Source organism: Cryptomeria japonica, chromosome 5 (genome assembly GCF_030272615.1).
Source record: "Cryptomeria japonica chromosome 5, Sugi_1.0, whole genome shotgun sequence".
Lineage (NCBI taxonomy): Eukaryota > Viridiplantae > Streptophyta > Pinopsida > Cupressales > Cupressaceae > Cryptomeria > Cryptomeria japonica.
In genome coordinates this window covers 370417491-370440282 of record NC_081409.1, presented here as the reverse complement: position 1 = coordinate 370440282, position 22792 = coordinate 370417491, and the positions used below count along the sequence as shown (strand labels likewise).

General features: G+C 38.1%; 1 protein-coding gene across 2 annotated transcripts in view; it reads right to left on the bottom strand.

The window, feature by feature from the left end:
• Positions 1-595: 595 nt before the first annotated feature.
• Positions 596-22792, bottom strand: part of LOC131034865 (protein disulfide isomerase-like 5-1) — a 77993-nt gene continuing 55796 nt past the window's right edge. For both annotated transcript variants that reach the window (XM_057966470.2, XM_057966467.2), the window contains 2 exons: positions 1034-1138; positions 596-857 (listed from right to left, as the gene is read on the bottom strand). In XM_057966470.2, the coding sequence (XP_057822453.1) occupies positions 1044-1138 (95 nt within the window). In that variant the 3' untranslated portion in view covers positions 596-857; positions 1034-1043. The remainder of the gene's footprint in view (positions 858-1033; positions 1139-22792) is intronic.

The following is a 22792-nucleotide window of genomic DNA, read 5'->3' as shown; positions in this document are numbered from 1 at the left end:
CTAATAATAGTTGACACGCCCCAATGGACCTAGCTCTACCGATGAATTGCATCTGATATTAGGAGAGCTACCTCATCTTTACTTCTAGAAATGTTTACTCCATTATATCTGAGGACAACTTAAACACTAGTCCAGTCCATTATCTAAAATGGCAATCACCTCATTTTGCTGCCCACTATTAACATATTATCAGAGACTAACGGCTTGATTAATAATGTAATTTTCACTTTAAAATTATCTATTCAGCTCCAGGCTTGCTTCTGTCAGAATGGCTTATTTCATTTCATTGTATTTTATAAGGGTTCTAAATGTATGCCATGCAATCTAGCAAGATTCACACTTTTGCAGTGAACACTTTTTTCGAGGTTTACTTTCGTAGGTACTTTGGGCATTCCTTTGTATTGATCCATTTCTTTCTTCTTACAGAATGGTGCCTAACATAGAAATATCAAATATGAAACTTGCTTCAGACAAAGAGAAAACAAATTAAAGGATGTGACATATAAATTCAGGTGATTGAAACTACCCGCCACAGGATCCGGACCATTGATGCAATGGTTTCGTTTTTGCAACTAATATTTAAATCTTGAACAAATTACAAAAAAGCCTGATGAAACTGATTAGAATGCAAGAGTAAAATATTTATATTATACAATCAAGAACATTTCAAATAATCTGCATGCATTAATGCCTTGTGATTATTGCTAAAAAATTTGAATACATATATGCAATCATATAATCAATTTTCACAGCCTCATAAAACATGTATCCAAAATTGAAAAGTATTTCAGAGTACAACCAAGGTTGGCTGTCTCTGTTGGTACCAGATTGAGCTCATTAAGCTCCTCATTTTTCATCTGGATATTCAAGAAAAATCCCATTTATAATTCAGTGCCACAAAAGCAAAAAGTATAAAAAAGATTTTAAAAATTTTATTTCAAGAAAACAGACATTAATTTTCATGTCCAGAATGTATACTATCCAAGACTTTCAGCAGTAAAGAGCGGATTTGATACAAGTTCAGAAAGTTTACATTAATTTTTTCATAGTAATGCCCGTTCATTTTCTAGTTCTCCTCTCGCAAGTTTTTCTGCTTTACCCTCCACATAGGCTTTTAAGGATTCAACATCCCTGGGTCCTGAAGCAAAAGTCCAACATCTTATTTAAATATTTTACACATATACAGACAGTCAAGCCTAGAAAACCTACCAACACTAGTGCATTTCAGTAGACATTAATACCAAAATTCTGCCACTCTATCCTTAAAATTACGATCACAACAAATCAATTGTGATTTGCAAATGCAATCTGATAGAAACATGGAAAATGCCACAAGAATTGAACATAAGATAAAGGATACAACCATCAATTATTCTTACAAATATACTTGTATGATTGTATCTGTGAACATCCACCCCACTAAAAAGCAAGCATTGACTCTAAAGCATGAAGATAACAAGTCTGTTTTCAGGTTGGGTACCCTAACTTCTCAAAAGCAGTCAATTTTGTTCACCAAGATTGATCGCTTCTCTCATATCACTTCCTCAAAATTCTTGAATTTCGACCTCATTCCTACGAGTCTTAACACTAGCTCTGTGCCTATATAGAATGCTGTCGTTGCTTGATTTGGACATGTATGAGAAAATATATGACATGTCTGGTATTGGCAGCTTATTAAAACCTACATGTATATTTCCCTACCAGTACTTTAATTTTAAACACCTATAGAAATTTTATTAACATTGTAAACTAGAAAAGTTTGAACAAAAATATCAGACCTTTCAAATATATCAACTTTCAACTCTTAGAAAACCGTTTTTCAATCATTCAGGTAAATCAATAGAATTGTTTTCTACAACTGAAGAGACCTACCATATATAAACTTTGCAAGTGTAAATATCTTCAATAGAATGTACTTAAAGACATAAGTAATACTAATAAATTAACTTTAGTGTGTTTAGGTCCAAGAGACAACCTATACACTAAAATCCCCCCTTGGATTAATTTCGGGAATTGGGGGAAGGACGAGGAACTGTAGATTATACCCTCCAATGACAATGACTAAAGCTAAACATACTCACTGTTGATAACGGTTTAATAAAGATGTCTGTTGTTGGTTAACATATTTGTCTTTATCAACAGAGGCTGAAAAATGTGCTGGATCAAAGGAAGATTTTACTCACAGATAAAGAGGACAAGGTTACAAGGTTATCTGGTGTGGGGCAAAGGATGGTAAGTATTCAGTCAAACTGGGCTATCAGCTTTTGGAAGGAAGAGAGGAGACACAATCAAAAATTTGGACCCTCCTCTGGAATAAAGAATGTCTTCCAAAAGCAGGTGCCTTTGCCTGGTTAGCTGTGAAAGGCAGAATCTTATCAGGAGAAAGAAGGAAAAGACTCGGTTTTGTGGGCCCATCAAAGTGTGTCATGTGCAATCGATAGGAAGAATCCACAAACCACTTGCTTCTTACATGCGAAATGGCTCAGAAATGCTGGATTGAGCTCCAGAGGAATCTAAATTGGCAGGGCCCGCTACAAAATACCCTAAAAGAGGTTTTTGAGAGTTGGCCAAGACAACCAAGAAGGTCAACTCTCTCTAGTGTGTGGAAAATCAGTCCTTCCCTAGTTGTTTGGGAGATATGGAAGGAACGAAATAGAAGAATTTTTCAAGATAAAATGGAGGATGAGAGGAGGTTGGTAACAAGAATTAATAGAGCAATAGAAGAGGTGGTAAGTTCAGCAGCTTCACTTTCTTCCACATTATCCACCTCATTCACGTTAATGGACAGAAATATACAAAAGGCAAGGCCAGGCACAAAAATCAGACATGGATCCAGATTAGTGAAGAAGAGAAAAAAGAATATGTCAGAGAAGGTTCAATGGAAACCTCCAGAGAAGGGATGGTTTAAGGTAAATTTTGATGGAGCAGCGCAACAAAATGGTCAGTTAGCGGGGGCAGGATTTGCCTTATGGGATGACAATGGAGATCTTTTAAAATATGGAGCTAAAACGCTTAGGAAGAGCACCAACAATGAGGCTGAAATCCAAGCAGCGATTTTAGGGATAGAGTTAGCCAAAAAAACAGGGGTTAGAAACCTCCATTTAGAAGGGGACTCACTAATCATCATTCAAGCCATCATGAATGGAGAGATAAGTGCGTGGCATCTACAATGTTTTTTAACTGTAATTTTAGCAGAACTAAATTTTTTTGAAAACTATAAAATTAGCCACATTAGAAGGGCTGGAAATCAAACTGCGGACAGTTTATCCAAATGGGCCCTGTCTTTTGAGTCTGAAGGGGTTCTAAAAATGGATGATATTCAAGGCCTAACATTTCTGGGCGAGGCAATAGGGTAATGATTGGGAGATTGATATAGTGGGGCGAGGTCAGGTGGATGATACATAGAACAAGCGGGACACATTATTAGGAAGGACGAAGTGAAAGCCTGCACGGGGGAAGTAATGCAGTTGTAATCATAGCAGTGCGAGGGAGTCTCAAAATGGCGGCCAAATGTGAAAGCAACTTGTAATGATTCCCGAATGCACGACATGAATGTCAAGTCATAATTAAATGAAGTGATCAAGTAGATTTTAAACCAAGTGTAAGATCTTTTAAGGGGCAATCGTGCGAAATTTAAATGCAAAGGGTTGGCGTGCACAGAACACAATTAGAGAAGGAGTAGGGCTATAAAGCCAAAGAAAGCAGATCACTTAGTGAAGCTAAGAGTAGAAAACAAGCTGCAGAGAGGACTGAGCGGAGTAAGAGAGGAAAGATAGAGTAGAAGCTGAGAAAATGGAGGCGAACTTTACAGTCTCAACTAGAAAACAACAAAAGGGTTTCAAAGGGGCAGTGAGCAGAGACAGAATGTCAGGGCTCCTTCGTTTCAAGGAAGAGGAAATGGTCAACACTGCTCTGAAGGTGGTTGGACCATATTTTATGGAGAATGTGTCCCGTGGAAAGTAAATTTAGACATCATCTCAATGGTGATAGCATGGGGTCTTGAAGTTGGAGATGATAATGACACGATGAAGTGGGTGGTTACATCAATTTTCGAGGACGCAATGCTGGAAGGACTAGATTCTATTCTGGAATGGGTTGTGCCGGGTGTCGGGTTTGATTATTCAAAAGGCTTTGAAGATGCAAAGGATGCAGATGAGTTCAGTCTGGTCTCCTTTGTTCGATGGATTGGGAAAGTCGACAAAGAAGCTTATGTTTTGGAAAGGGTGGGAGCGTGGGAGAACTTAAAGAGGCTGATCAAGCAGCATGAGAAGGAAGAAAACGAACTGGTGAAAGCGTGGCCGAAGGAACTGCCCAAAGGCAGGCGCAGTGGATTGAGGAAGCGTCGGGTGTTTCAAGGCAATCAACAACAGCAATAAAAAACTGTCGAGCTCCCGTGTGAGAGCAAAAAGGAAGCAGCTGCGACTTGGGGAAATGTTTGGATATTAGTGCCTGGTCCTTTTTTGGTTTGTAAGCCCAATACGGGCTTGAAAATATTAGATAAGGTTAAACAAAATAAGTCTATATATTATCTTGTGCATCGAAGGAGAAAGTCTGGAGGTTTTTTTGTGTTTTTGTGATGGTGGTCTTGTTGTGACGTATTCACACATCGCCCCATGGCAAATGGCGACCCCTTCTTTTTGCTTTCTAGGGTTTGTTTTCTAGGTCTTTTAGGGTTTTGTCTGTTAGCCTTTGCAGGATGAGTGCTATCGAGGGGATTGTTGGATTACAGGCTTTGCTTGAGCCAGGGTGAGTCCACAGGGCCCCAGAATTAGGGTTTCTTTGGGAGTCTTCCTTAGGGCTTGGTTTTGCTCTCGTTGCTAATCGTGTCTTGCTTTGTGAGTGGGTATCATTCTTGAAGGTCTGAGCTAGGTCGAGTTGGTGAATGATGAAGTCTGAAATGTTATCCTGATCTTCAAATGCCCTGAAATTTGGCTAAGTCTGGAATGTCCTGATCCTGAAATTTGTCTAAGTCTGGAATGTCCTGATCCTGAAATTTGACTATGTCTGGAAAACTGAAGAATCCTCCAAAAACTAGATTTTGCAATATAACTCCTGGAGGTCCGAAACCACTCTCAAACATCCTGAAAGTATACATGGAATATAACTTGAAGTATAAGTGACACACTTATACTTAAATGTTATATTCCATAAAATGATCCTGATGGAGAGTCCAAAATGTCAAATTTCGCTCTTGACCCTTCCAAAGGGTCCAAAGCGAATTTCGCTCCTGACCCTTCCAAAGGGCCCAAAGCAAAATTCTCCATAGGACATTCTACTTTGACCAAAACCTAGAACTAACGCATTCCCAGGCTTGAATGAAGGAAAAAACGCTTGTTTGAATGAAGAAATGTGAAAATGAAGTCAGCATCTTGGCCAAGATTAGGAATTTCGCTCCTGACCCTTCCAAAGGGTCCAGAGCGAAAATCTTTATAACTCTTGTTTTCCTCCTTATTTTGGCTAGGCGTTGGCTTGATGGGAGATGAATGGGTTATGTTTTTGCCTTGAGAGGGAGTTTGATTGATTTTGAAAAACAAGATTTTGGCCCAAAGGAGAATTTCGCTCCTGACCCTTCCAAAGGGTCCAGAGCGAAATTCATCATAAACTTCATTTGCTACCTTGTTTGACCTTGAAACCTTCTTCCTCAGGTGGAAAATGATCTAAGTTTGCTTCTTGAAGTGGTTTGAAGTTTGAAAAGTGAGTAATCTAGCCTAGAATGAGATTTTCGCTCCTGACCCTTCCAAAGGGTCCAGAGCGAAAATCTTCTTAAAGCTCATTTCCTCCTAAGTTTGACTAATTTTTTATTTGCAGGGTATCTTGGAAGGAAGGATGGACATTCTTGTTGCCTTTGAAGTGTTTGAAAGCGTTGAGAAATGAAGGATTTTGGACCAAAAGGGAAATTTCGCTCCTGACCCTTCCAAAGGGTCCAAAGCGAAATTCCTAAAAGCTCTTATTTTTGCAATGAAGAAGATCAAGTTTTGATTTGTTATGACGTGGATGGAAGAGAAATAACTTATCTTTGCCTCTTGAGGTCGTTTTGAAAGGGAGAAATGAAGAATCTAGCCCAACTCAAGATTTTCGCTCCTAACCCTTCCAAAGGGTCCAGGGCGAAAATCTCTCTAAGAGGCATTTCTTTCCTTGTTTAGCCAAATCTTGATGACCAAGACATGGTGAGAAGAAGAATGAGCATGATTTAGCCTTTGAGAATGTTTGGAAGTTATGAAAATGAAGGATTCTAGCCAGGAAAGGAAATTTCGCTCCTGACCCTTCCAAAGGGTCCAGAGCGAAATTCCTTATAAACCTACTTTTTGACCTTTCTTGGACATGAAACCTTGTTTCTAGGGCAATGAAAGATGAAATCCTACCTTGCAAAGAATTTTCAACAAGAATGAGAATTTCGCTCTGGACCCTTTGGAAGGGTCCAGAGCGAATTTTCTCAAAACCTCTTTTTACTATCAAAGTTTTGCTAAGTCAAGTGTGGGATAAGCTAAAATCAAGAAGGAATTGCCCCTGGGAGTGACTTGAAGTTGCAAGAAATCATGAAAGATGAAGGAATTGAGCCTAGAAGAGATTTTCGCTCCTGACCCTTCCAAAGGGTCCAGAGCGAAAATCCTCAAAGTCATCTTTTCTTCCAAATTTTGGACAAAACTAAACTTAGACAAGGGTGTGAGAAGGCATTTGGTTTGCCTTAGAGTAGATTTTGGTTGCTAAGAAGGAAAGTTTTGAAGCCTAATGAAAATTTTGCTCCTGCCCCTTCCAAAGGGTCCAAAGCGAAATTTCTAAATTCTCCTTTTTTCCTTGCAATTTAAGACAAGATTTTGATTCCTAAGGCATGAAAAGACTAGAGAGAGGTTTTTTAAGCCTTGCAAGATGAGTTGAAGTATAGGAAGTGTAAAATAAAGCCTAAAGAAGGAATTTCGCTCCTGACCCTTCCAAAGGGTCCAGAGCGAAATTCTCATTATCACCTAATTTGCCCATGTGAGAAGCTAAAAGGATGGATCCCTAGACTTTGTTGGACAAAAACAAGCATATGCTCACCTTTCGAAGGATTTTGGAGTGAAAAAATGGGGTAATTGAGGCCTAATCAAGAAAATCGCTCCTGACCCTTCCAAAGGGTCCAGGGCGAAATCCTTTGAAACTACCATTTTTCACCTTGTTGGGGCCAGGCGAGGAGCTAATTGTGAGGTAACGTTGAAAGGAGGTCTAAATGAGCCAGGAATGCAAAATTCGCTCCTAACCCTTCCAGAGGGTCCACAGTGAAATTCTTATAGGGCCTGTCCCTATAAAGAGTCTTGAACTAACTTCATTTTAATATCTTTTTGTTGATGATTTAAGTTGAAAATGCTATGTTGAAATGAATTTATCATGTGTCCTTAATCATCTTTTGGTTTGTTTTGGCAGATGAAAGAAGACCAGGCCAGGACAAGGATGACCTTCTCCAGCCCAGCATCAACAAGGACGACCTTCTCCAACCCAGCCTCATCAAGGACGACCTCTTCCAGTCCAACATTTGAAGGAAAGACAAGGTGGCATCCCAATCATCACTCCTCCAGTCAGGTTGGTCCACTTCAGCATGTCCAGATTCAATGTACCTGACTCATCAAAGATGGCACTAACTTCGATGTACCTACCCCAGCTATCCATTGGTCGAATATTCCAGAGAAGACATGTCCAAATAATGCAATTATTTCATTGGTCAGAATTAAGTTTGTTGTAACTAACCCTAATTAGGGTTTTCATTGTAAAATCTCGGCCATTGATCTCAAATTGATCTAAGCCATTGAATTGTATTGAGGGCGCTATATAAGCCCTGGCTCTTCATTTGTAAAGGCTAATAGTTAGTAAATAATAGCTAATAGTTAATAGTTAGTAATAGAGGCAAGAATAGTAGAATAGCAATTAGAGTAGATTTAGAAGAGAAGGCAAGACATTGTTGCCTTAATTGTAAAGACTTCTTTTCATTGAAGATATGGTGGAATATGTTGTTTCTTTGCAATGTGCATGGTCTCTTGTTGAATCTTCATTTTTGATGATAGATCATTAGATTGAGTGAAGAAAATTGTTGAAGGCACCTGTGTGGAATCTGTCTAGTCCATACCACTAGCCTCTTACTGATGGTAAGTGCGCCCTGCGTGGTCAACTGGCATAAAATGAGCTTAATCTTAAGTCGTAACACGTCTATTGCTCATGCATTATCTTGAATGGTGATCATTGTCAGATGGTGTACGATTTGAACGTATTGGAAGCATCCCTTAGAAGATAGCACTGAGTTGGTGTTGAATTGTTCAACCTGATGGTGAGACCCAGCCCAGTAGGACTCCACCTAGTCATTCATCCATCTTCTCGCATCCTAGATAGTAGAGTAGACTTCCTGAACCCTGCATCTTTTGCCATTTGTTTGTCTTCCAGTTAGTGAATAGGACTTGTGATTCCAGCAAATTAGACGTTCAGGTCATCAAGTGTAAGTCCCCTTGTGATTCCAGCAAAATCACATCATACCACAAAGAGCTTATCCACGAGTAGAGAACCTATGTACAAGAACCTTGAAGCTTCTCCGATTGATCCTTCTGCGATATCTTTAGCATTCAGGTGCTTTACTCAAGAGAGGATAAGGTACCTCTGGGTATTTTATTCTGTGTTTGGTCGTGTATAAAATACACATCAACAGGTCTGAGCACCAATGCCTGGAGAATTAGGAAATTGTAGGCTTATCTGTTTTAGAAGCGGACTAGAGAAATTCTTGAAAGCCTGATTTTGTTGATGTAATATCTATATATTATAATGAAATAAAAACTATTATTACCGATAAAAAAAAAACATATTTGTCTTTATGGAAATTAATTGATTTTAACTCTATTTGCCCACCCGATAAAAACAAATGACACTAACAGTTGGAGATATCACCATTGCATTGGTGATCTCCCTCTATGTTTTAGAGGGGCAGCTCCTCCATATGATATGATTTAGTTTTGGGGGGTATGCTTTTGACCAGAATGCAGGAAAGGCATGGCTAACATCTGTGCATAGCCATCACACAAATGCAATTGAAAACTTAGAATAAAGGGAGCGAAGACAAACAACACAGAAATCATTCACTCCGAGCCCATGAATGATAATCAAGAGAATGAGCAGCAAACCCTTTCAAATAAATGAGTAAATCAGAACTCACAGATTCCATAATAAACACATGCATAAGCTGATATAACAGAGATGACATCAAAGAATAATTGCAAAATCACACAGGAAAATCTGCAAGCAAAAGGAAATATAAATAAACACAGATTCAAAATATCTCCTTTATTTCTTTGATGAAAACCAAGAGCTCACAGACTCGTATGCCTCTGTAAAAAAGATACTGTTTGAAAAGAAACTCTACTGCTGTCCTCTCCCTTCCCAAAAACTGAATCCCCTCTGAAAATAAAAATTACAATAAATAAGTCCCAGAAGCCTTTTCAGTTTCTTGTAACTGCCTCTTTTCTTTTTCTTTTAATTTTAAAGGTTAATAATGTTTCACAAAATAAATGAAAGTGAACTTAATAATGGAATATAAGCCTTTGTGTATACTTTTAAAGAACGAGGACAAAAGTGCATCTCTACGTTGTTATACTTTAATCTGAATTTGTGTTAATAGGCCTCTTGATGATTGTTGTTGTTGCAACAATAAACTCATCATTTACATCGGTATACAGGTACATAGCTTGTTCATCCTCAAGTCAGTACAAAGTTCATTTAGAAATACTTGCAACAACTCATATATACTTTGCCCTAAACAATATGCAAAGACCTCCATGATATTATTTTAACATTGAAACTGAGGTTGGAATTATTTCCCTGTCACAGATGCAGAGCTTGGAACTACAGAATGGCAAACCATAAGGTTCTTCATTCACAAAAAGGCCATGGTGTGAATATGATAATTCTGCTTTCAATTGGTGAAGTTAAAGTCTTTCCTGTAGGCTTGTATACTATTCATCTGAAGAGATTTGAGAAAAGAATTTGCTCATCCCACATAATAAATTCTAAATTGATAACACAATTATGTAATCAATATTTGACGTCCCTGCAAATGATTAGACAGGCTTTGAACTTCTATCACTCCAATCTTTCCAATTTGCACAAAGAAGCAGTACCCATGTTCAGCTTTGACAGCATTAAGTGAAGTGGAAGCAAAAGCAAGAGTCTGAACAGAACTGTGCTCCGAGCATTAAATCATCATCATGGCCCATTCCCAACTGCATGTAGTGAATTGGCCATTTCCAAAGGTAGAGACATCTGACTCTATATAATCCTTTGTCATCTGGAGATACTTCAACATCACAATGGAGCATTGCAATATTTAAAGTGCTGACTTCAGAGTTAATTCTATAACATGACTTTGCAGCTGATTTAAATGTTACAGTCCCACCCGGTATATCACAAAGATCTATCATTGATGGATTTACATCCTATGCCTCTGCTTTTTACCTGCCCTTCTAGCAAACCCTGATTCGAAAATCTTGTTCATTTCATCATCAGAACTGACCTGGGAATCAAATCTTCCATCTACGTGCTGACATACTTGTAGAAAACTTAGTATCAGCACATGAGTCGGCTTCTTCATTGATCAGCTGAATTCAGGACTTAGCTGCAAATTGAGCAGATGTTGAAGAAATCCAGGATGAAATACTTTCACAACTGAGGGTTATCCGAGGTCTGTCAAAGCGAAGCTTGGTAGATGCAGGTGTCATTCAGGCTAGGGATAGGTATGATTTTAATACCTAGTATTATTGCTTTGGTCACCATGATTGAAGTCCTGAAGAAATCCGAAACTAAGTGTTGTGAGACAGAGGAAAGTGTCAAAGAAATTTTGGGTAAAGTGTTTCGTGTAGCATCAAAGATCAAGAAGAAAGAGGGTATACGAGAAAAACACCTACAGGCAGAGAACCTGAGAGCCAAGATTCAATCGAGCTTCTTCAAAGACTCGGGGATGATTGATAAGGGCGATCTCTCAAGGATTGCAAGTTTTCTTCTCATTGACGAGAACTTTCTTGCCCAGGCAGTTGAGTGGGAAGGCATCCTCGCCACGTGTACGGATGATGTGGACATCATCGACTTCCAAATTAGTAACCTACCAAGTGTCACTATGGAAGAGGTTAGGCTCATCGTGTCCAAATACATTGAATCTGCAAAAAGGGAAACTGGACACTCACCTCAGTGACAATAGCAGTTGTGCCACTTGTCATGTTCTCATTCTTTCAAACTAATAGAGTTCTGAGAAACCCTAATTAGGGTTTGTAACTTTCAATCTGGGCTCTTGATCACTTTTTGATCTCAGACGCTCATTATTTTTCTAAAAACTATATAAGGCTACCTCCTCTCATTTGGAGAGTGTGAGGTTTTTGATGTATTGTTGCGTGAAGGTCATTTTCAAATAATATATTGCATGTGCACTTTCTCTTAAGGCTTTGTAATCTCTGTTGTTTGAGTGATTAGCATGGTTTCAATTTCCTCAACACATTAGTTAAAGTTAATTTAGATTTGCTTTCATGTTGTTAAAATTGAATGAAGGATTTGATAAGTGTTAATTGACGGTGTATCTCCACTCATACTTTTGGTGAATGGATGATTTCCATTTCACTGTGCAAAGTTAGTCTGAGCCTATCCTCTGTGCATGTCGACATTTCGATCATAAGCACAACATGTTGAAGATTGCACCCGCTTTGTGTAGTTGTCCTCAGTGTAGCAAAGCAAAGTGTGGTTTCTCGAGAGAACCCAATTGATACCTATCTCCAGAATTCATAGGTTTAGCTCAGCTTTCTTAACCCTATCCCCTTTCCCCCCCCCCTTTTTTGAAGGTCTAAATCTCGAAAATCCAAAAAAAAAAAGAGAGAGCCTAAAACTGCTAAATCCGTCTCAGTCCAAAAGCTTAAAAGACATTTGTAAACGTAAGTCCCCCTTGAGATTTTCAGCAAACACTACCCTAGTAGCTATCCCCACTAAAGTCGCTTGTTCGCACATATAGACCTTGGAATCAGTAGTGATTTTTCAGGAGAGGATAGAATACCTTTGGGTATCTTATTCTAAATGTTTGGTAGATGATAAAACATACACCAACAGGAGGTATGGGGCCATGCTTGTTGTGGTGACTTATGTCATGTCTGTATACTCTGACTTTGGAAGGTCAGTCAATCCACCTTCTCAGGGTTGCCTCTTGTTGGTATGGCTAGGTTGCTTGCATGTACAGAAGTCAAGTGCATGCACTTCCCTGCACTCCCAGACTGACATGCAAGGGTCATGATCACTCTTGTAACCATTTTTCTATATAGGGTTGTTAAGCCTCATTGTAAAGGGTTCTCTCCCTGCTGCCTTGAGCTTTCCTATGCTCTTTCTCTTCTCTTGAAGACTTGTAATTTTTTTTGCATTTCTGCAACTGTAAGTTTGGCTTTTGGCCTTTGAATGAATTGAAATTACATTCTTGCCTTCCTTCAACTTATGCATGTTGTGTATGTTTCCTTACCTTCATCGTAAGTGTATGTTTTGTGGCTCTTCTCTCCATATGTGTTGTGTTAACTTGTTTTTTTGAGTGTGACTTGTAGGAATCCTTCTCCCCTCTTGACACTTAGCAAATTCTAACCTCCATACATGCGTTTGGGTCACTCATACAACCGAAGTTTGTGCATCTCTTGGGTATTTTAGTTGATTCCTTGTGCCATTTCGGGTGGGGAGAGGAACAATCTCTTATCTTGGTGCATCACCTCCTTTCATTTTAAGCATTTCTCTCTTCCCTTTTCCTCTGCAATTTGTTAGGATAGGCCTAGGAGTTAGTTTTGAAGTGTTGAATTGGTTCAACACCTGCACCTGGATTGAGAAGGAAATCAGCCTTCTTCGGAGATTCAACCCCCTTGCACAAGGTCCCACACTTCGGGGTTGTTTCCATGTTTCACAAGGTTGCTAAGTTGATAGCTCAGCAAGTGTGCGAGCTTTTGTGATAACAGGGTCATTCATGCAAAAGGATTTTATACCAAACATCACAGATTTCAAAAACTAATTGTCTCATGATTTCATGGTGTAACCTGCTCGAACTGTGTCAGGGCTTGTTTGGGATAAGGTTTGAAATGCTTGGCAGTGGGATATGGCGAGCTAAAAGTTCAAATTTGGCCACGTTCAAAAGTAGCCCAACATTTGCCACCCCTGACGTGGCAATACTGCAGATTGATCACATTGACATTGGATGAGCCGCTAGATGAAATGTTTGTTGGATATCAATATGTTTGAAATGTGGGTGCTTCATTAAGTTTCATGCTATGTGGATACCACTGGCACTTTGATGGTCACCCAAAATGGTCAAACTGCTCTTGATGAAGACCAAACTTGGTCAATAGCTCACACATCCATAAAGCCTCTCAAATGGCAAGATTTATTCCTTTGTGTTTTGCCTCTGTCAAAGATAATGCACTAACTAATTGCTTCTCACATTATGATTATCAAATGATAAGACCAGAGCTATGATAATTAACACTGTTGATTTTCCCAGGTTTTATTGGATGTATTTTAATGTATATATCTGATTCAATCTGATACTTGCATTCTTGAAATTCTATGTGTTCTCAAATTGAATAACATTATACTATATATATTCCTTTGGAGAGGCATGTCCTTGAACGGACATGTCTCTCCTTTAATTATAATAATTTAATCAATATTATAATGTTTCATCAATCAATTATTAATTTAGAATAATATAATAGATTAATATTGAATATTAAATTTTATATGATTAATAATAATATAATAATATAACATAATAATATATTATTATTAATCAACATATATTATATGTATTCTAAATAATCATTCGACTGAAGCTACAAACATTAACACTCCCTCTTAGCTAGGGAGGATGATCAAACAGAATGTGTAGTGATCTCCCATGTCAACACTTATGGCCCTCACCATAGCTACACAAAACATAATTAGCACTCTCTCTTATAGCTAGGGAAGATAAAATCAATGCAAATGCATTAAGTCTAGATTAATTATGGAATAGAGAAAATATTATCTCACTATGATATCATGAAGTATGGTATAAACAAGAATATCAAGGCACATGATATTCACCATAACTCAAAAATATCATCTCATGATATTGGGAGTATTTGCATCAACCATATGATGCTCATCCCAAGGGACCATAATATCAAGGTCTGAATTTGCCTCCATCGGCGATTCTATTCACAAGCTCTTGCGTGGATTGCTTTTGTCGACGATTCTATCCATAAGCTCGTGCGGATTGCCTCAGTCGGCGATTCTATCCATGAGCTCTCACGTGGATTGCCTTAGTCGACGATTCTATCCACAAGCTCTTACGTGGATTGCCTCAGTCGGCGATTCTATCCATGAGCTCTCACGTGGATTGCCTCAGTCGGCAATTCTATCCACAAGCTCTTATGTGGATTGCCTCAGTCGGCGATTCTATCTATGAGCTCTCACGTGGATTGCCTCAGTCGGCGATTCTATCCATAAGCTCTCACATGGATTGCCTCAGTCGGCAATTCTATCCATAAGCTCTTAGGTGGATTGCCTCAATCGGCGATTCTATCCATGAGCTCTCATGTGGATTGCCTCAATCGGCGATTCTATCCATAAGCTCTGACGTGGATTGCCTCAGTCGGCGATTCTATCCACAAGCTCTTAAGTGGATTGCCTCAGTCGGCGATTCTATTCACAAGCTCTTACGTGGATTGCCTCAGTCGGCGATTCTATCCAGGAGCTCTCATGTGGATTGCCTCTATCGGCGATTCTATCCACACGCTCAAGTTATTGTAAGATCGTCACCTTCCAATAACCTCAAAAATACAAGTGGAAATCATTTGGAAGTCGTCACTTCCTTATGATTTACACAGGGCCCACAAAGCATTAAATGATTTCATTAGTATAATAATCAATTGAATCAAGTTTTACCTCGTAAGTGTTTCACCTTTAATAGTGAAAATCCCTCTCAATCACTATGATCGAAATTGTCACAAGTTGACTGAACCATCTGCTCCCTCTGAAGCTCAAGTTCTTGTATCAACCTCTTGTCCTCTTTTGAAATGTCAGACTCCCTCTGCATCTCGTCTCAATCATCAATTCGTTTATAAGCATCAATTTATTTCTCCCTTTAATTCAATTTTATTGTGCTTTCGTCCTTAAGTTTAAAACATTTCCTTTCATAAGGTGAGCCCATATAAGAAATATCACGCATGAATCATCTCTCATAATAATTCCCTTTGAATGATGTAGAACATTTTCATAATTTTGATCAACACTTTCATTATGATCTGCCACACACAGTCGTTAGTAACTTTTGCAATTTACCAAATTTATCCAATCTCTTCGGTGAGATGTTAGGAAATCTAATTACAAACATTTCCTCCAAGTTATAGCTAGATCCAACGGTTAAAACAAAAGTTATGACATTTTTCCCAAAACTGCTAACCCTAGGTAGGGTTTCAAGTGACTTGCACCAAAGTAGTCATATCTTGCACAAAACTGAATCACATTTGATGAAATAAACATATTTGAAAACTAGAAACACAGATCTTTCCATCCATATATTATAGTCCTCATTTTGAGGCCAACCAAGGGTCGTACAATGGCATATTTCAGACTGAAAATTCTAAAAAAAAACTTCTCCAACCCTCTCCAACCTCCAAATTAAACTTCACAGGCCTAAGCTCTGATACCATGTTGATTTTCCCAGGTTTTATTGGATGTATTTTAATGTATATATCTGATTCAATCTGATACTTGCATTCTTGGAATTCTATGTGTTCTCAAATTGAATAACATTATACTATATATATTCCTTTGGAGAGGCATGTCCTTGAACGGACATGTCTCTCCTTTAATTATAATAATTTAATCAATATTAAAAAGTTTCATCAATCAATTATTAATTTAGAATAATATAATAGATTAATATTAAATATTAAATTTTATATGATTAATAATAATATAATAATATAACATAATAATATATTATTATTAATCAACATATATTATATGTATTCTAAATAATCATTCGAATGAAGCTACAAACATTAACACACTGGCTAGCAATGGACCTGGAATAATCATCTCCAAACCATTTCAAGTCCATGTAACTAACTAACTAAGCTGAATCACTGAACTATATGTCAAACAGAATAGTACCCTGAATATGCCAACAAATCGGCTTTGTTGCTTTCTAGAGGCTCTCATGAAAGTCTTGTGCAAAGCCAGAGACAAGGGCAACATCAAAGGAAAAGAACCAGGTGAAGACTACTCTCCAACTATTGGAACAAAGAGGGATGGAATGAAAAAAAGATGAAGCATGCATATAGTGAAGCATTTGGGATTTGCCTGGCAGGTCTAAGGCATACACGTCAGCTATGGCATATTGATCCCAATCTCAAACCAAATCAACTGAAAACCTAGAAAATAGTTAAGTAGATCCACATCAAACATCTCAAACCATTTTATCAAACTCAACCTGATGTCCTAAATCAAGGAGGTGGAACTCCCCCTAGTCATCAAGTCATGGACATAAAAGTACAATAATCAAGTTCTCATCATTAAACCTTTTTGTGTATGCTATTAGATGTAAGTGGCAAATGAAAATACCTAAGGAAAGCAAGAAACTATCCATCTTCTCATTTTAAACCTAAGGGACCTATCTAGATCTATAGAGAGATTATTGTAGCTTGAACTTATACTGGCATGCAAGAGAAGATCTCTATGCAAAAGTAACTCATTACATCCATCTATTGTACTGCCCAACTGTGTGTGTAAAAAATCCTTCGAAAGGATAACACAAACAGAATTCATCACTGCAACAGATCCAAAGGTCTCTGAATAGTCAATACCCTCAACTTGGGAGAATCCCTTTCCAACTGAGCTAAATTTATACTTCTCAATTGAACCTTCTATTTCCTACATGGTGTGACATACATGATCAAATAAACAGGGATGAAGTTAAAGTGTTATTGCCATCAGAAAGAATATTTTTCAGCCATCATATCATCCTATTTATGTTTACCAAATACATATCTATAAGTCTATGGATCCTCTCAAACTGCATATGCAACAAAGCACACACCAGTTGTCTAAGAGCTCACGTCTCACAGGCATCATCTACCAAACTACCTTCTTACCACCACATAGTTATGATTTATTGTGCAAAAAGAGGTGCAAGTGCAACTTACTGAATCCCCTCAATTTCGTCATCCAACAAGTCATCATCATCATCAAGAGAAGAAGCAGATAGAAAAGAAATAAATGATGAACGAGAAGAAATGGAAGATGTTGACTCACAGGCTGATGAATATAGATTCAACAAAATACTTCTTGAGTGCTTAGCACAAAACACCAATAGATCTTTACATCTTCATAATAGCTAGCTAGAACATGAGGTTGAATTTTCCCCTCCACGATCTTGAAGTTTTCATCAAAGTAAACAGCCAGGCTTCACAACCAAAGACACAAAAGTTGGAAGCATTTGACTTAACTCCAAACTTCTCTAGGGTGACATTGTGCTCCACTTGATAAGTAGTACAACTCTGAATTTAATCTCACAATTGATGGCCTCAGCCCAAACTGAGTGCCCATATTTTGGTTTGGTTCATAAATTTGGTAATTTCCCTAAATGTGTGGTTCTTCATCTCTCCAACATAGTCCTACTAAGGAATGTAACTGTGTGCTGCACTAAATACCATAAATTGTATGTAAGTATCTAGAGGTGTTGTTTGCGTATTTCCTCTTTTATCTATGTGGATTCACATGATTTAAAGTCCTGGCTACTTCTCAACAAAGACATTGAAACCATTTAAGTTGTTCAGGACTTCACTATTGTACATAATAAAGCATGCCCATATGCATCTTGATAAGTCAAAATGCATTTAGGTACATACTTGGCCCCAAAAAACAATACCTTTGAGAAAGACATCAAGCCATTGTGTGCCGACTAAACTAGAAAACTTGGCCCTCCATGCCTTTCCCCTATCAAACTTTTTGATGCAATCATGGATGAAGGGTTTAATTAAGAACTGTCCAACAATGCAGCCAAACACAAACATTCTTCAATCATGCACAATGTAAGTCAATTATCACAAAACAACATGAAAATGAACTAAATTAATACTTTATTGCTTCACAATCTGAAATTACATCAATGACTGCCCTCGCTAGGGCTTACAATTTGATTTCAGCATCAGCCTTTAATTACAACACAATTCATTCACTAAATAAGAATGTGACTTCCAATACTAGCTTCCTCAGGCTGATATTACTCTATTCAACTCTCAATGATTCTACCACCTTTTTATAGTGAAGGTTGATGTGGTAGGACTGGATAGACCAAAAACATAGTACAATTCCCCATGCACGTAGGGTAAGGAGCATGGTCTCACCTTGGAATTTGACACAATCCTATGGTATATGTAAATGGCAAGGTTACTAGGAGACGGGGGTACTCGGAGATTACAGAGACTGGTACTAGTAGTGATACGGCAAATTTTCAAAAAAAGGCGACGGGTACTTGGAGACACCAATTTTTTTTAAATATAACTCAACAATTTCCAAAAAATATCATAACAGATATGATAGAACTTTGAAAACAAGAACAGTGGTAAAGTTTAACATTAACTTTAAAGTTTAAATACTCACACTACATATTTCACATTAGATTATCATTACATATTGAAATCCAAAAATATTGATAGTTTGATGCATATACACAAACAAAAAACAAAAAACAGAAATCTATTGTCTACTCTTCTACATTTTGATCATCCTTGTCAAGGTCATCAACTAGGATAGTCTCTAGATACTCATCACTCTCTAACTCATGTTCCTCTTATGGTAGTAGAACTGGGGGCAATTCATTAAGGCCATCTAGTTCAACTACTTCGTCCTGCATGACTGCAACTTCTCCATCAAGTGCAATTTGGTCCCATTTTGTTGAAGGACCATCCATGTACCAAAGATCAACATGAGAGAGAAGACGAAGTGAGCTATGAATGTAGACCAAGTTCTCTGCTTTCTTTTACCCTAATTGGTTCCTCTTTAGTGAATAAATGAAATCATAAGTACTCCAATTTCTCTCGCAAGATGAAGAGCTAGCTACTTGTGAGAGCAATCTGATTGCAAATGATTGTGATTCAAGGGTTTCACCCCCATGGTTCCACCAACACTCTAAAGGGTCTTTCTTTGCTCACATATCATATAAAGCTTCCACTGAAGCAAAATCATCTTGCCCACGTGAAAATTTATTCCATTGACTCCTTATAATTGAGGGATCCTCACCTCAACCATTAATCTTTTTTTATTGCAGCCCAAAATCCCTTCATTGCCTTTCTATCCTCATGTGGAGCCCTCCTATTGGTTTCTTGCATATTATGTCATTTAAGAATTAAGGCATAGGCAACACAATGAAGGGGTGTGTTAAGTTTGTTCCATCTTCCATGAATCTTTTCTTCTATCAAAGAATATTAAGAAAGATCTTTTGCATCTGTTATTTTCTTGACTCTTTCACACATGGAATCTATTTCTTCATAAACCTCTCCCAAACATGGCTTGTCTGAGTCTACAAATTTAATCACCTCACATATGGGCCTAATAAAGTCCACAACAAATCTAACATCAGCCCAAAAACAGTCATCAAGGACCAAGCCTCTCACCTCAACTGCAGTATCTAATGTAGATTGTCTCCAAGCTGCCCATGCATCACTAACAACCATGGAACACAAAGCTCCTTTCACTTCACAAAGACAGTCAAGAAGAATAAAGTAAAAAGTAAACCGTGTATCAGCTAGTTTGAGAAGTTTCACCTTGGCAAATTTACGACAAATGCCTCATGTGTGGTGATGGTTACATGTGAACATTTGTGTTTTTTTCCCTTTTCTATGAGGTCTAAAATCCACTAGAACTTGCCAATATCTTTGAGTGCATTATTCAATGAATGCACACAACATGGTGTCCAAAATATATGCTTGTACTTTTTTTGCACCATCATAACTACTGGTTTGCAAACAAGGACAGCATCAGTAACAACTTGGACTACATTTGATGCCCCCACCTCCTCAATGCTGTCACATAGCTGGTTATGAAGAAATTCTGCATTTTTTCTTTCCCTAAACAATCTATTGCCTTCAAAAAATAAGGCGCTTTGTTGCATGTCACCATGACATTAAGTAGTGAACAATTCCTAGCATCTATCCACCCATCCATCACAATATTGAATCCTTCTATAGACCACACTCTTTCCATTGGTGCAATTTGTCGCTCTAATCAAGTAGTGTCAAGCTTTCAGACCCAGGTGGTTTATATCCAGCTGATCCATTATTGATAGCTTGGACCATCTCTCCAAAGAAAGGTGAGCAAGCAGCATTAAACAATATTCCATTTGCATATACGAAGCGTGCAATCTCTACATCAACTGCTTCTCGACCTTGCACATCAAATAGCCTTCCAATGGGGTTTGAGCTGCCAATATGTGGTGTCTTGTGAGACTATTGTACTGTTACGTTTCTAGAAGACACATCTGCCTTTGTCTCTCTATTCTGATCATGAGTTGCAGCAGTTGCCCCTATCGTTGAAGCATGAGAGGAGCTCATATTATAAACTTTCCCATCAGCCCTTTCTTGATCCCTCAAAGCCTCATATCGTTCTGTCTCATTTGGACAAGAATCAACACCTTTTCTTGGTATGTGAAGGAAATGAGCCTTCATCGTCGTGTAAGTACCTTGCCATGCCATTGGACAAAGCTTACATTTGATCGTGGTTGTTCCGATTGTACCATTTTGCCCCGAAACACAATCAAAATTTGATCATTGTTGTTCCAACTGTACCTTTTTGCCACGAAACACTATTAACATACTTCCACAAGGGGTACAAGCCTTGTTTTCCCCCACTTGACATTTTGGATGAAAAATAAAAAAATATCAGTAGCAGGTCTATGTTGACGTGTATTTTGTACACCATCATACACAGAATAAAATACCTAAAGGCATCTTATCCTCTCTTGAATAAAGTCTCTAACTGCTGAAGATTCGCATGAAGGATCAGTTAGGATGACTCCAATGTTCTGGTTAGTAGGGTCTCTACGTGTGGATAAACTCCAGTGGTATGATGTGATTTGCTGGAATCACAAGGGGACTTACATCTGATGATTGAACTTCCGATCTGCTTTGCTGGAACACAGGCTCTTACTGGCTTAGATTTGAAAAATGGAAAAAGGATGAGGGCGAAGAGAAGATCTAATCCTAATACTAAGAATGTAGGAGTAATGATTTGATTTTTGATGAAACTCTAACTAGGTCTTGTTTTGACATCAATGGACCATCTCCACAAGGCTAGTGCAATCTTCTAAGGGAAGCTTTATAATGTTCAAATCATCACCGCAGGCATAGACACCATCAAGTTGATGCATATCAATGAAGAAGCGACAAATTGAAATTGAGCTTAAGCTGAATGATTCCAGTTGACTACACAAGGCAAGTCTGCAATCAACAAACTGCTAGTAGTATGGATATACGAATTCCACCATTAATCAATCGCATTTCCTCCATTCATCTAATCATCTACCATCTAGGATTGAAGACTCAACAAGAAACCATGCAAATTGCAAGAAACGACACACTTCACCATTACTTCAATGAAAATGGAGTTTGTTTACAATCAATGGCAACAATTTCTTGCCTTGTCCTCCTATTCTACTCTAATTACTATTCTATCAATTTCTAACTACTCTCTATGTACTAACTGCTTTCTATTATTTACAACTCTCTCTAATTATTTCTAATTCGCCTTTACAAATGAAATGTCAGGGCTTATATAGTGCCCTCAATACAATTCAATGGCTTAGATCCATTCGAGATCAATGGCCAAGATTTTACAATGAAAACCCTAATTAGGGTTTGTTACAGCCGTTACATAACATTTAACGCTTGACCAATGATAAAATTGTATTGCTTGGACGCATGTCCTCTCTAGAAAAATCGACCAATGGATAGCCGGGGTAGGTACATCGGAGTTTGTGCCACCTTCCATGAGTTAAGTACATTGAATCTGGACATGCTGAGGTGGACCTCACTGATTGGAGACGTGATGACTAGGACGCCACCTCATTTGACACTTGTAACTTGGTAGATATTCAACTTGATGTTGTTGAGAAGCTTGCTTTAATTAATTCATCTGGAACTATTTACTTCTTCAACGAGCCCTTGTTCTAACTCCTTGTGTCCTTGATGTGCAGGATGATGATGTACCTCGCCTTGGAACACTGGATTGAAAGAGGTCGCCCCTGTCCTGGCTTGATCGTCCCGGCGAAGATCGTCCTTGATTCGGCTTGATTTTCCTTGATGAGATCTCCATTTGATGCCTACACAACATTTCAAAATTAGAAACATGATTTTGCAATATATAACATAGATTAAATTAATTTTAGGAAACATCATGATAAGTCTTTGAGTTATCATTTCCTAAAAAAAAACGATTGGGCTACTGGAATTCAAAATTTCAAAATTCAAAATTTAAGCTATGACGATCAACGTTCAAAATCAAAACAATAAATCCATATCGCCATACCTCTCTTGAGAGCTAACACTAGAATGCAAAATGAGGAATTTGCCTAGGCAAAATTAACGTTAGAAGCCTTCAACGTGATCTTCAAGGATAAGGAACGTCCTCTTTATCAATTCGCCACCCTTGGAGTCTTTGATGTGTTCTTCAATGTCCTTGGCAAGTTCGCCTAACTTGAAACTCGAACTCCTTTGATAATGCTTGTGCCTTCCTATTG